The following is a 16765-nucleotide window of genomic DNA, read 5'->3' as shown; positions in this document are numbered from 1 at the left end:
AGACTGTAGTTTAGAGGTAAAATGTATGAAAAATGTATCCGAAGGTATGATTGAAGCGTAAGAATATTGAATGATCCCTTTTTGTGAGGTCAATATACTGTAGTCATCGTTTAAGGAATCAGAAAGTTATTTCAATACTTGTAATTTGACTTTAATCGGAACCCCGTGTGACTGTGTTACTACTAAAGGTATCCCTATCTCCTTTGATTCAAATGTTATATCAGAAACAACAAGAAATAAATAGAAAGGGTATCCTTGACAGTATCATCATTATATTGTGTTTGCGTAAAGGTTATTTCAGAGTGTATTTGAATTCCGATATACAGCATTAGCATGTATACATATTTGAATATCTATGAAATAGAGCACAACACATTTTATAATGAGATTTTTAAACAACATTTTAATCAAGGTAGGAAATCTATTTACATGTTGAATTTGTACAAACAACTATTTACATATGAAAATAATGTGTGCTACTGGGATTAACAGCTAACAGAATACATTGGATACCTCAGCAATAATGTATCAAACATTTTTAGTACGCATGCGTAGAGTTACGCCATCTCTCTATTCATGCATAATACACAATAATACAAGATAAACATCGGCATTGCCAGACTATGGAGATTTACCTTCTCTTTTTGTGGTTATTATCAAACTCAAAACCACTTAAAATCACTACGAATTGTTTTATAGACGTACAAACAACCAATGTGTTACTAAAATGAAACACATTATGTTTCAAGACTAGAACTAATGTTATACAAAGTAATTACAAGTACTGGCCGAATGTTTCTCTCATGTCTACATAGACTCACTATCAATCAGTCCCCACCTCTGTCACAGTTTTATTAAACCAGTGCCCGTGTTATTTAAATTGTTACGACGACATAACCCTACATGTATGTTTACACTCACTGTAATTACCTATATGCAATTTACAAGATATTTGTTTCAACAAGTAACAAGATATACAAACTTTTCCACACTTCATAAATTATATTCGTCTTTCAACAAGTACAGATTATTTTTCGCCATGAACTGTACATTAAATCAATATCTGAATTTTTCTTTCAGAACTTCATATGCATATTTTGAAATAAATAAAAATGGATATTTAACTTTAATAACATATTGAAGGTAATCATGTATTTCATTTTGACATTAAATTTGAAATTTTTGGTTTTATGCAATAACATTATCTACGGTAACAGCACCTGTTTTCTACGTTTATATGGACTTTCGATAATCCGAACATTTATGCCCCAAACAGCACCGATCGCGAATTTTCCAGACTGTCCGATTTCATATATTTAGACAATATTCAAATCCATTCCCTGATCATCCCGTCTGGATTTTTTCGGACTTTCGGCGTTCGGATCATCGCAAGTCCACTGTAATTTAAGACCAGTATAAAAATAGTACGCTTTAACAGAGCAAATGATAACAACACCATAGTTCGGATGCATGATTTGTTGTGTCAGGTTTAACAGAATATTAACAAAAATATTTTAGTTCTGCTTGAAAACATCAACCCAACGTTTCACCTATCTAAAAATGAGCCATTAAAAGCACAAACATATCAACAAAAACATTCCTTCAAACAATGTGTAGCAGCATTTAAAACTACCTGCAGATAAATGTCAAACCAAGGGAAATAACTCTAGATATACAGTTACATGAAACTCGTTATAAAAAAAGCAGGTGAGTATAGAGTACCTAAGTGTCATCATCTTTGCTTGGAATGTTATATTGACAACGAAATAAACCATTCTTGGGGAAATAAAATACATAGGGAAATAATGAGTATTCAAAGAGGTAAATATCACAATTCAAAATCTTATGTAAAGTTCACATATATATAAATATCATCTCCACACCACATCGATATAGATCTGCCCTTCACTGCCGTATAACGTCATTCAATATATACTTTGCAAAACTGAAGTAAATAATTAAAGCCTCATTGTTGAATGCTGAGTTAAAGATTACTTATAATGCATTGCAATGATATTTATAAACTACTTCTGGGATCAAATAACCGGAAGTAGGATATATCCTTTCAGTGAACAACCTGAAGTAGGTTTTATTTTATCAATGGACAACCGAAGGTAAGTTTTATGTATCCGGTAATAGGGTTTATCCTGTCAGTGAACAATATTTTTCAGATTGTTACAGATCAGTATGATGATTTAATTTGGTGTCAGCTGATGCCACCGCAATATGAGTATATAAAAGGGATATTTCAACAATTTTTATTATAAAAATAGCGTCAGTTCTAACCATGCTTTAGAGGTGGTTGTGATGGTTAAGCTTAATTTGTGCTTTAAGCATATTCCGTGAGTGTTAAGTAAAAACGTTATAAGAATATTAATAGATTTTTAAATTTCAAATTGACTCATTCAATCTTCGCAAAACAAACTATTTGCCAGACGAGGCGTCTTGTGTATAACTACAACCAGGAATTCTTCTGGTATGATAATGGAAGGTCAGCCTTCTATTCACATTGTGTCTTCAAGGATGCCTGGTCTACGTCTCTGTAGCAACCATCTTATCATGTAGCAGTCAGTCGTCAGTGACTACGGACATGATGAAATGTGTCTGCTCTTCACTTGGTTCCAATCCGCTCCTAATTATGTGACTGTCAATCTGGATGTCCATCACCGTTTTCTCAATCACACCTGTATCTCTTACTTTGTGCGAAACCACACAGTAACCTTGACCTATCAATGACAGCGTGCATTTCCTTCCTTAACAGGTAAGAAACATCACATGTGTCCCTTATGACGCTATGCCTTTCGATATATTTCTTATAATGTTTTCGTATTACTTGACAAAGTTGTGTATGAATTAAACACACTTTATACCACCATGCAAGCACTTCCTTTTCTCTCGTTGTTATTTTATTGTACCGGAATTTAATATCAGCTTCCGGTTCCGGTAATTTTGCGATAAAGTTAAATGTTTTCTTTAAATGAAAAATAACGTCAAAAAGAAAAAAAACTGCGTGAACAGACATTGAAAAAGGGGAATTAATGTCATTGTTTATAAATATACGGAGGAAGTATTCGGTCTATTCAGGCTCCGGTACTAGGTGATGCAGTAGTCGTGTGAATTCTGGAATAAACAAAAAGAAGATTGTTAAAATGTAAACTAAACTACATCAATATTCAACCTGAGGCAAAAACATTCAAACCTTACTCAAGGACCATCTCCGTATAAAGACCACGTGTCTAATATTACCAATTTTTGAGGCGCGTATAATCAGCTTCAACCATTTTTTGAGTGGCTTTTATTGACAGGCTTGACTGTATAGTATGCTATGGATATATATTGAAATCTTTTGGGGATAGTAAATTCTGCAATACTTCCAGATTCATATCAAAGGAAGAATAGCAGATAAAGGTTGTAGAGAAAGATACCATTCAAGTAGAATTAAGCAATACAGTTCAGTACCACTTTTCATAATTTTATGTTTTTTTTATAAAACGTTGCTTGTGGATTTTTGTTACATATATTCAATACATATCTATATAACTATATAAGGTGGAACTTCCCTAACCCGATCATGGTTGATGATATAATTTCGGACAGGTTAGGGAGGGTTCGATTATCACAAAAGAGAAAATATTATGTTTAAAAGGAAAGAAAAACAATAATCTTTACTTTGTTATCACTTATAATTGTAATTTTTTAATATTCCTGGAAACATTCTCGTCTGCACTGACCTACATACGGCGGATCACTAATAACTCTACTGTACGTAAAGGTATGCTGGTGTATATAACAAGTTGGATATATTACCATTGAAATCAATCATGCCATCCCCGTTTAGATCCGCCTCTTTAAACATTTCCTTTATATCCTCTTCTGATAGGTTTTCTCCCAGCCTCCGCATAGTGTATCGAAGTTCATGTTTATCTATATAACCATTGCCATCCATATCAAACACTTTAAATGCCTCCAATTGTTTCTCGTTGCTAATGGAAGAAACGGAATTAGATGCAGCGGCGCCATCTACTTCCGTGTTTTGATGCCACCGTCTCATCAACACTACAAATTCATCGAATTCCACGAAACCATTTTCTGAAATAAACGAAACGAATTAAATCGTTTTTGTATAAAGGCAAGATTTCCACTTTAGAATTTTAAAATTAGCATCATATTGCCAATTCAATCTTTGAAGGAACAATTAAACTCTTTGCACTTCAAAATTAATTTCGGGACAAATACAAAATACAGTCAGAACATTTCAGTTTGTTTTCGGATCTGCTGAACAGTAGCTAAATTGCAAAAGCAATAGAAGTTGCCTCCCTTCCGGCATAAAATATTTCAGTATACATAATATCAACATCACGTCTTATGAGAATGTCTTGTTTTCATCAAAAACATTTGAATACACTTGATCTTGCCAGGACTCACATTTTCCAGTTTCAGATTAAACTAGTGATAAAATGTAATAGAAAGCTTGGTATTCTGTTAAGATTATATGGTTGTCTGATTTAAACCTTTGATGAATTAAAGTATGTGCTACATTTAAAAATGGTTCACCGCCGACAGAACATAGATAATAATGTGGATAATAACTGATATCTAATCGTGTTTATATGTGTCTAATTAGCACAAAAATTCATCTGAAATAACGCATTTTGCTTTCGGTACAGGTACAATCAGTTTCTCATTCCTTATAGGGCAAAGTGCCACGGAATAGTTTCGGGACACAAATAATTCTGTTAAATATTTTCACCTTGAAGTAAAATAAAAAGCTCAATCTTTACAATGATAGTAATGATGTAAATTAAGTAACTGTTAACATACCATTAGTGTCGGCGTTTTTGATCATGTCGTCTATATCTTCCTGTGAGTAGTTATGTCGGAGCATCCTCATCACACAACCCAGCTCCTCACTGGAGATCTTACCGTCATTGTTCTTATCAAACAGGTTAAAGGCTTGTTTTAATTCTGAAATCAGGCCGACACACAATCCTAATTACAACATAAACAATCTTATTAACAAGTGTGAAAGGGAATAGACAACAGGCATTGTCTATGTAGTTATTCTCCCTACGAAATAACACATTGGTATAATTAAAACACAGTAACTGACTAAGGACAAAATACTCGTCTTTTTATTTTGAACGAATAAGAACATGTATTCAATTAAATTAGTTCGACAACGATTATCATTCCCTACGATGTTTCTATGACTAGTTCACTCTAACCTTTTGACAAATCGCAAGGCAGCATAAGAATACGAAAGTAGTAAATAGTGTATCAAAGTAAAATATTAAAAGGTCACCTTTACACACATATTGTTTGTTGTAATACAGAAAATAGTAAAACATGGTAAATAAAAGTGGATTAAAGTATAACGAAAATGAATGCAGTGTGTTAGCTTTATAACTGATGACGTGGTGGGAATTCTAGTGATGGAAATCTGGGATTATTTTGCCTGAGCGTTCAGACCGATGGTGGGGTTAACATGTCGGTGCTTTGTATCTACTGAATGTTGGATATGTTGATACGTCAGTGTGTCCCACTTTTACAGAACGTTCATAAATATTAACTCCATATACAAACGTTTTCGAATATGTTTACATGCTAAACAGATATATCACAAACATCTTAGTGTAGTCTTAATAAAGCACAGTTACCTGTTTATGTTCATAAGATAAATTACAATTAACCATTAAAACAATTTACTATAGGTTCTGTCCTCAAAATGCATACTTGGGACTATTTCTATGAAATCATTACGCTATTGAGTCAGCAAATCAGAATGGACGTCACAAACGGAAATGTCACTTTGTTTCCCTTATGGGCTGATAAAGGAAATATGTAAGCCAATGAAAATGCTCGTTACAAGCAAAATCCAATCATATCACAATAAGTGTTCGCCGCAAAACCGCATTAGGAGGATGTGGTATAACGGGAAGGAGAAATCAAGGTATCGTGCATCAGATATACTGGCTCTCTTTATTGACGAAACATAACGTTGTTATCAGACAAACTATTGCCATCTATTACCTGTATACATATTGATTTTAAGTGGGATTCAATCATTAAGTACCTACGATAGGTTTCTTTTATTGTTTGAATTTAAATGAGATAAATATCGAGGTTTGATATTTTATCTACTCATTTTATAAAAAAAAATACAATATTGTCATTTAGTTTGATATTACCATAGCATTTCCTTTGAGCAGAGTGTTAATATATACAAATGTTTTTTTGTTTTGTTTTATGATTTCATTTCTAATTTGTAACACATTCAGTCGATCAAATTATAGACAATAAAACAGTAAATGTAAATAAAATGGTGTTTAATATCACTGAGGAATCAGTTTTTAATGGACTGTAGAAAACAGTTTGACAATGGATATATTGATAATTTTATAATTGGGATATGTGTAAATGGTAAACAACTTTGCATTGTTTTACTGAATAAAAGCAAGCTAACAGGTATAACCTTGGTTAGAAACAAGCTATAAGGTGTAACCTAGGTTAGAAAACAAGCAAACGGGTGTAACCTGGTTAGAAAACAAGCTAACGGGTGTAACCGTGGTTAGAAAACAAGCTAACGGGTGTAACCCTGGTTAGAAAACAAGCTAACGGGTGTAACCCTGGTTAGAAAACAAGCTAACGGGTGTAACCCTGGTTAGAAAACAAGCTAACGGGTGTAACCCTGGTTAGAAAACAAGCTAACGGGTGTAACCCTGGTTAGAAAACAAGCTAACGGGTGTAACCCTGGTTAGAAAACAAGCTAACGGGTGTAACCCTGGTTAGAAAACAAGCTAACGGGTGTAACCGTGGTTAGAAAACAAGCTAACGGGTGTAACCCTGGTTAGAAAACAAGCTAACGGGTGTAACCCTGGTTAGAAAACAAGCTAACGGATAAAACCTAACGGGTGTAACCCTGGTTAGAAAACAAGCTTACGGGTGTAACCCTGGTTAGAAAACAAGCTAACGGGTGTAACCCTGGTTAGAAAACAAGCTAACGGGTGTAACCCTGGTTAGAAAACAAGCTAACGGGTGTAACCGTGGTTAGAAAACAAAGGTGTAACCCTGGTTAGAAAACACGCTTATATGTGTAACATTGGGCAGAAAACAAGGTAACTGGTATAACCCTGGTTAGAAAACAAGCTAACGGGTGTAACCGTGGTTAGAAAACAAAGGTGTAACCCTGGTTAGAAAACACGCTTATATGTGTAACATTGGTTAGAAAACAAGGTAACAGGTGTAACCCTGGTTAGAAAACAAGTTTCAATATCACTCCGACTGGACGTAAAATAATGTTAATGGACATAAAAAACATGTTTCTTTTTTTTTATTTCCCACTTAGTCTTCCTGAACATGTAGCGAACATATACATACGGCATCTTTGTACTGGCGTAATGGAGCCAAGTGCTGGAAATCATACATGGTAAACAGTCTGTTAAAGTCAAGAGCATGACTCACCGAGATGATTTGGGGAATATGTTACATATAGCTGATGTTGTGGTCTATATTTAGACCAGGCCGGGTGACTGAGACAAGAATATGTTACACACAGCTAATGGTGTGAATATTGGGTCTATATATAGAACTAGACCAGGCCGGGTGAGTGAGACAAGAATATGTTATACATAGTTACTGGTGTGGATATTGAGTATATAATATATCTGGCCCCGATTTCTCGAATCAAACTTAAGTCAAAAACTGACTTAAGTCAATAATTTTCATATAAGTTACATAAGGAGAAAAACTTAAGTTTTGACTTAATTCTGCACTTAAGTTTCGAGAAATCGGGGCCTGGCCGGGTGACTGAGACAAGAATATTTACACACAGCTAATGGTGTGGATATATGGTCTATATATAGAACTAGACCAGGCCGGGTGAGTGAGACAAGAATATGTTATACATAGTTACTGGTGTGGATATTGAGTATATAATATATTGGGTCTGGATATAGACCAGGCCATGTGACTGATAGTTACTTGTTTATATACATGTACTATATTGGCGGTGATGTTACGTATAATCAAAGGGATCAATACAATACTGTGTTACGCCTTTTACAAATTACGTAAAATAGCCGCTAATTACTGCTTAGAACTACTTAGAATCTCCTAGTACGTAAAAATACACACATTGATCATTCCATCAGTATTCCGTATAGCTTTAATTTCCACCTTTAGTATATTTAGTCTCATTTTCCTTTACATTTCAGTACGTTTCAATTGATGTGGGATTTTGTGTCTTACAATAAGGCACGTGTCTCAACATCTATATTGATCACTGTCAATGAAATCATAATTACACAAATATTTATGATTTTTTTTATGTTTTTAAAGTTATTTTATGAATCCCTTTAATACAAAGTTTTATTTAGTCATAGTAGTGACCGTCAGATGTTGGCAATGAGTTGTGTCAAACATATACTCAACAGATGAACATGGATTTTTTTTGCAGCAATAAATTGGGAGACGGTTTTTTACTTAAACGATATGTAGCTTGTACATGATTTCAATAGCCTATCATTTTTTAAATCATTATTATTAAGTGTTAAAGTGCTGTAAATCATAGTATTTTTGCGAGACATACATTTCTGGTTAAATCTCGTGAGTCACACATTTCTCGTAACATCTCGCGGGATAGATCAAAGGCGGGTTTAGACATTTATATGAATGTATGATTGTCAGTCAGGAGCCTTGGTCACGAATTCATTTATATTTGCGAACATGATGGGAAAACAGGAAGCAAGATATTGTATACGTGAAAATAAAATAATTCATGTATTTTATGCTTATTACTCAGTAAACGTTTCATGTGTTTTTAGGTTTTATTAAAAAACATATTTATACACCAAATCGACACCTCTTGTATTTATGCTTCACTTCCCGTTTTGTGTATTTGCGTATTTACGCACAATGTAAGAAATTTAAACATAAGTATTCGCTCTGCATATCGTCTTTGATTATGCATAAAAACAAACCGGACGACTCAGGTTTCCTTCCATTCTAAGACCTCCGAGTTCTTACACCATTAACTTTTTTTTTCAATAATCGATGCAAAGTGATTTGGGTTTATATTTTTTGTATTTTATGTTATGTAATACACAATTTCACACCAGGTTGAAGAATATCACGCGTTAAACAAAACAGGTTTTGGCGACCGCCCACGTCAGGTGGTGGCTGACAGGTTCTCATCTTGTTTATGTCTCCGTAACACACCTTAACGTACACTAATCCAATCATAGAATGCTCTTCTCTCTGGAGAAACCTAAACAAGATCAAAATAGTAGCGTTTATGTCTGTCCTTCATCTTCCCGATGACGTCAAACTGAGGATTTCCTTATTTGGTCATTCCTCAGTATTGTGTTTGTGTTATTTGTTACAATGAATAACCATATTACTATCGAATGCACCACGAGACCATATTTACTATCGAATGCACCACGAGACCATATTACTATCGAATGCACCACGAGACCATATTTACACTATCGAATGCACCACGAAACCATATTACTATCGAATGCACCACGAGACCATATTTATACTATCGAATGCACCACGAAACCATATTAATATCGAATGCACCACGAGACTATATCTACACTATCGAATGCATCACGAAACCATATTTACACTATCGAATGCACCACGAGACCATATTTACACTATCGAATGCACCACGAGACCATATTAACACTTTCGAATGCACCACGAGACCATATTTACACTATCGAATGCACCACGAAACCATATTACTATCGAATGCACCAAGAGACTATATAAACACTTTCGAATGCACCATGAGACCATTTTTCACTGTAACACTGTTCCGAAGCCAAGATGGCGTTTGGACATGTGGTTATAGTCAGGCCATCGTAAATACTGAACTCATTTTTACAAAATTATATATTCGTTAGCACGGTTGACTAGTTGGTCGCTTCATAGCCGTTTGAAGAATCCATTATTAGAACCGTCAAGCACGCAGCACGGCAAACTTCCATAGCACGCTTAGTAATTTCGATTTGTCTAGACGGACAGTGTTCTGAACAAAGCTGATTTTTCTTCTTACCATTCAAAGACGTTTAGAATGTGGATGTTACTGACGGAATTGTCGGTCATGGTTGTACTGGCAATGTATCAGGAGAAACAGAATCGGTACAAATACCAACACATGGCCCTGGTCTAGGAAATGATGTGTCGGGGTAAAAACAGTGTCGGTAGGCAGTGCGTTTTCAGACAAACATATTGATCATAAACGAGACGCAAAAAATGACAATATCGACATTCCAGATAAACTTTGTGGGATTACGTCATAAAGATAATAAAGCTATTAATTTTATAAACCAACTTCATCTTTAGCTAAATTAATGAAAAGTGACGTTGCTGTCGTTTAAAGTCGACGTCGTGGGCACTTATAAAGACATCGTTGGGGTGCGAGTACGGATGTGCACGTGTTTTGCAATGCCACTACAGTATGGAAGTACATTTGTACAGGATGAAGGGGCATCTAAGACAAATGTATCTCTCATCTGATAAATCAAGCTTTACTGAAAGCATGAGTCATCTACACAACCGATTGTTTATGGATAGACCTTCTTGACAACATATTATATAGTAATGTGGACTATTGACGGATCGCCAGCTATCAATCAGAATTTCCGCACGTGAATGTAAATTTTGTATTATGTATGCTACGATATTTGCTACGACATTAAATAAGCGCACATGCGTCTGCGAGCATAACTACATACTGAGTGGCGATCGGTCATTAATTAGGTACATTCAAGTGAAATAATGGTAAATTGTCTGTGTTGTTTCGAATTGAATCTAGAAATAAATATCTATCTGCTCCCCTTGGTAACTTACCTTGGCTCTCCTTGTCAGTGAAGCCGTTCGGTAATGTATTTCTTGTTTTCCTATCGTTATGATCGGCGCTATGACACCCATCCATTCCGTTCGATTCTTTAACACGCTTTTTCTTTGACTTTGGACTGAGCCGGATCAGCTTCTTACACTTCGTGGACTGAAAAATATGAAACAAGAACTATTTTATTGCGGAATCTGTCGTATTATAAGTTATTGTGATATCTCTTTCGCCTGATATCCGGTGATTTCGCCCGTATACTAGTTTTGTCACTAGTGTAATATAATCCGGAGCGATTTTCATTGGATGGAGATTCATTTTGACGTCAGACAGAAAGAATGATATGACGTCAGAATGACTAGGACGGCGGGACGAAATGGCGACCTCCGGTGAATTTTCGGAATACATTTTGACGTGAAATTCTTTGTAATGTAGGTTTTTGATAGTTATGTGATAAAGTGTATCTTAAATTTTGCCAAGGCTCGCAAAAATAAAAACTTAATAGACTCGGTTCATATAAACTAATATGAAATGATCACTCATGTAAGATCCTATATATATCTACCAGCTAGTAATCTAGGGACCTGACAAATGAAGAGAGGTCATGAGAGTTTGAAGGAGATTAACATTATCCAGGCTGGTATAAACAGTGTGATTGGAACCAAAAAAGGATATTGGCATCACTTGATAGAGGATGATCCTAAACATGTATATATCATGAGAAAACGGGCTAAACGTTTTATAAAGTTCGTGGAAGCATAAAAATCTGTATTTAAAACGTTTGTAGCTCATAACTACCAGAGCGCTGTACACGAAATAAGGATGTTCGAGCTGTGATACGAACACGCTGTCATCTGTCGATAGAATATTTACTCATTTTTGTTCTATACCATTAGTATTACTAGGAGTATTACATTGCTGTGATGCACACCTTATCTGTAGAAACACTACAATGGCGACAACGATTTGTTTTAGTGAACATTTCCTCGATGTTTTGTTTCTGCCGTCGTTTTTTCCAAGATTAAATGTCTCACTTTTAAATTATGTAAACAACAAATACGTGACTTGATAATAACTTACCTATTCAAAATTTACCTCCCATTTCCATTTGAACCCATTAATGAATTGTAATCACACAAGCGAGTTACTTTATATAATGACAATAGTCGCCGGGTAAGTGAGCACATTCACTGTGGTTAGTTCCTCAATACTTTCAAAAGTAAATTCGCATTATGAAGGTTAATTTTGTCAGTACATCGCCCTTGTGATTAAGCATTGTGAAACATAAAGTTATAACCTTGAAAGGAGAAATACATGCCAGTCTGTCTGATGATAACTACGTGTGAAGTGAAAGAGGTGCGTAGATGTAAATTGTTATAAATCTCCTACACTCCTCATAGAAACGCATTGCATAATGCAACACATAAAGCTGCCATATCAACATTAATCTTTCCCGCCCATGATTGTTAAGATCTGACATGAAGCAGACTATTTAGCGACAAACGTTTCTGTGAACGCGATGCTCCAAGACATTATAAAGCTCTTTGTCTAGTTATAACGTTTTGTCATACTTTATTGTCGAGTAACAAATCTCTTGGGAGTATGAGGAGACGTGTGCCAAGCATTCAGTCATCATCCCTCAGTTGGCATTGTTACTGTAAGGAACTTTGCTGACTGAGCAAAGATTTCAATTTTACAATACACATCGTGGTGATCTATTGATGTACATTTATATCAGTGGCTGGTATAAAGACGCTCCGCGTTGTGTCCAAGGCGAATGTTTATCTATAGTATGGTGTGTTACAGCATTGTCTCTCTAGGTGAATATTTCTTTGTTGTTATAAAAGGAGGAGAATATTTTTTTAAATTTAGTTTTTATCAATTTTCGATACATATTACAAGACATACAAAAAGCAACACACCATTAGAGAAAAAGACAAAATACACCCAAACACACAAACAAAACAAAACGAGAAAAAACATATAATGTCTATTGCCAGACGTGTAGATGTGAAATTATGTAAATCTAATTTGAATGGTTGATTGTTATTATTGAATCAATTATCTGGCCTCGATTTCTCAAAATACATTAAGTCTAAAACTACTTAAAAGTTATAAAGCGATAAAAAAAAAATAAGTATTTGATTTAAGTCTGCACTTTTGTTTCGAGAAATGGAATAGTCTTCTGAGGATGCATAATGTGTACTGATGTGTACTGGATTACAAAATTAGTATTTATGATCATATACAATGTCATAATAGTCAGTAATGATCAATACAATGTCATATAGTCAGTATAAGTGATCAGTATACAATGTCATAAGTCAGTAACCAGTGATCAGATACAATGTCATAATAGTCAGTATACCAGTGATCAGTATACAATGTCAATAGTCAGTATACCAGTGATCAGTATACAATGTCGTAATAGTCAGTATACCAGTGATCAGTATACAATGTCATAATAGTCAGTATACCAGTGATCAGTATACAATGTCATAATAGTCAGTATACCAGTGATCAGTATACAATGTCGTAATAGTCAGTATACCAGTGATCAGTATACAATGTCATAATAGTCAGTATACCAGTGATCAGTATACAATGTCATAATAGTCAGTATACCAGTGATCAGTATACAATGTCGTAATAGTCAGTATACCAGTGATCAGTATACAATGTCATGATAGTCAGTATATATTGATCAGTATACAATGTCATGATAGTCAGTATACCAGTGATCAGTATACAATGTCATAATAGTCAGTATACCAGTGATCAGTATACAATGTCGTAATAGTCAGTATACCAGTGATCAGTATACAATGTCGTAATAGTCAGTATACCAGTGATCAGTATACAATGTCATAATAGTCAGTATACCAGTGATCAGTATACAATGTCATAATAGTCAGTATAATACCAGTGATCAGTATACAATGTCATAATAGTCAGTATACCAGTGATCAGTATACAATGTCGTAATAGTCAGTATATACCAGTGATCAGTATACAATGTCATAATAGTCAGTATACCAGTGATCAGTATACAATGTCATAATAGTCAGTATACCAGTGATCAGTATACAATGTCGTAATAGTCAGTATACCAGTGATCAGTATACAATGTCGTAATAGTCAGTATACCAGTGATCAGTATACAATGTCGTAATAGTCAGTATACCAGTGATCAGTATACAATGTCGTAATAGTCAGTATACCAGTGATCAGTATACAATGTCATAATAGTCAGTATACCAGTGATCAGTATACAATGTCATAATAGTCAGTATACCAGTGATCAGTATACAATGTCGTAATAGTCAGTATACCAGTGATCAGTATACAATGTCGTAATAGTCAGTATACCAGTGATCAGTATACAATGTCGTAATAGTCAGTATACCAGTGATCAGTATACAATGTCATAATAGTCAGTATACCAGTGATCAGTATACAATGTCATAATAGTCAGTATACCAGTGATCAGTATACAATGTCATAATAGTCAGTATACCAGTGATCAGTATACAATGTCATAATATTCAGTATACCAGTGATCAGTATACAATGTCATAATAGTCAGTATACCAGTGATCAGTATACAATGTCATAATAGTCAGTATACCAGTGATCAGTATACAATGTCATAATAGTCAGTATACCAGTGATCAGTATACAATGTCATAATAGTCAGTATATATTGATCAGTATACAATGTCATAATAGTCAGTATACCAGTGATCAGTATACAATGTCATAATAGTCAGTATACCAGTGATCAGTATACAATGTCATAATAGTCAGTATACCAGTGATCAGTATACAATGTCATAATAGTCAGTATACCAGTGATCAGTATACAATGTCGTAATAGTCAGTATACCAGTGATCAGTATACAATGTCATAATAGTCAGTATACCAGTGATCAGTATACAATGTCATAATAGTCAGTATACCAGTGATCAGTATACAATGTCATAATAGTCAGTATACCAGTGATCAGTATACAATGTCATAATAGTCAGTATACCAGTGATCAGTATACAATGTCATAATAGTCAGTATACCAGTGATCCAATGTCATAGTCAGTATATAATTATAATAGTCAGTATACAGTGATCAGTATACAATGTCATAATAGTCAGTATACCAGTGATCAGTATACAATGTCATAATAGTCAGTATACCAGTGATCAGTATACAATGTCATATAGTCAGTATACCAGTGATCAGTATACAATGTCATAATAGTCAGTATACAGTGATCAGTATACAATGTCATATAGTCAGTATACCAGTGATCAGTATACAATGTCATAATAGTCAGTATACCAGTGATCAGTATACAATGTCATAATAGTCAGTATACCAGTGATCAGTATACAATGTCATAATAGTCAGTATACCAGTGATCAGTATACAATGTCATAATAGTCAGTATACCAGTGATCAGTATACAATGTCATAATAGTCAGTATACCAGTGATCAGTATACAATGTCATAATAGTCAGTATACCAGTGATCAGTATACAATGTCATAATAGTCAGTATACCAGTGATCAGTATACAATGTCATAATAGTCAGTATACCAGTGATCAGTATACAATGTCATAATAGTCAGTATACCAGTGATCAGTATACAATGTCATAATAGTCAGTATACCAGTGATCAGTATACAATGTCATAATAGTCAGTATACCAGTGATCAGTATACAATGTCGTAATAGTCAGTATACCAGTGATCAGTATACAATGTCATAATAGTCAGTATACCAGTGATCAGTATACAATGTCATAATAGTCAGTATACCAGTGATCAGTATACAATGTCATAATAGTCAGTATACCAGTGATCAGTATACAATGTCATAATAGTCAGTATACCAGTGATCAGTATACAATGTCATAATAGTCAGTATACCAGTGATCAGTATACAATGTCATAATAGTCAGTATACCAGTGATCAGTATACAATGTCATAATAGTCAGTATACCAGTGATCAGTATACAATGTCATAATAGTCAGTATACCAGTGATCAGTATACAATGTCATAATAGTCAGTATACCAGTGATCAGTATACAATGTCATAATAGTCAGTATACCAGTGATCAGTATACAATGTCATAATAGTCAGTATACCAGTGATCAGTATACAATGTCATAATAGTCAGTATACCAGTGATCAGTATACAATGTCATAATAGTCAGTATACCACAGTGATCAGTATACAATGTCAGTAATAGTCAGTATACCAGTGATCAGTATACAATGTCATAATAGTCAGTATACCAGTGATCAGTATACAATGTCATAATAGTCAGTATACCAGTGATCAGTATACAATGTCATAATAGTCAGTATACCAGTGATCAGTATACAATGTCATAATAGTCAGTATACCAGTGATCAGTATACAATGTCATAATAGTCAGTATACCAGTGATCAGTATACAATGTCGTAATAGTCAGTATACCAGTGATCAGTATACAATGTCATAATAGTCAGTATACCAGTGATCAGTATACAATGTCATAATAGTCAGTATACCAGTGATCAGTATACAATGTCATAATAGTCAGTATACCAGTGATCAGTATACAATGTCATAATAGTCAGTATACCAGTGATCAGTATACAATGTCATAATAGTCAGTATACCAGTGATCAGTATACAATGTCATAATAGTCAGTATACCAGTGATCAGTATACAATGTCATAATAGTCAGTATACCAGTGATCAGTATACAATGTCATAATAGTCAGTATACCAGTGATCAGTATACAATGTCAATAGTCAGTATACCAGTGATCAGTATACAATGTCATAATAGTCAGTATACCAGTGATCAGTATACAATGTCATAATAGTCAGTATACCAGTGATCA

The 16765-nt window shown here is 34.4% G+C and overlaps 1 protein-coding gene across 6 annotated transcripts in view; it reads right to left on the bottom strand.

The window, feature by feature from the left end:
- Positions 1-375: 375 nt before the first annotated feature.
- LOC138309869 (uncharacterized) overlaps positions 376-16765 on the bottom strand; it is a 115240-nt gene continuing 98850 nt past the window's right edge. For all 6 annotated transcript variants that reach the window (XM_069251114.1, XM_069251112.1, XM_069251116.1 and 3 more), the window contains exons 2-5: positions 10867-11023; positions 4822-4965; positions 3808-4089; positions 376-3120 (exon numbers count right to left, since the gene is read on the bottom strand). In XM_069251114.1, coding sequence (XP_069107215.1) covers positions 3077-3120; positions 3808-4089; positions 4822-4965; positions 10867-11023 — 627 coding nt within the window. In that variant the 3' untranslated portion in view covers positions 376-3076. The remainder of the gene's footprint in view (positions 3121-3807; positions 4090-4821; positions 4966-10866; positions 11024-16765) is intronic.

This window comes from Argopecten irradians, chromosome 15, assembly GCF_041381155.1.
Source record: "Argopecten irradians isolate NY chromosome 15, Ai_NY, whole genome shotgun sequence".
Classification (NCBI taxonomy): Eukaryota; Metazoa; Mollusca; class Bivalvia; order Pectinida; family Pectinidae; genus Argopecten; species Argopecten irradians.
This window is presented reverse-complemented; position numbering and strand designations above follow the sequence as displayed.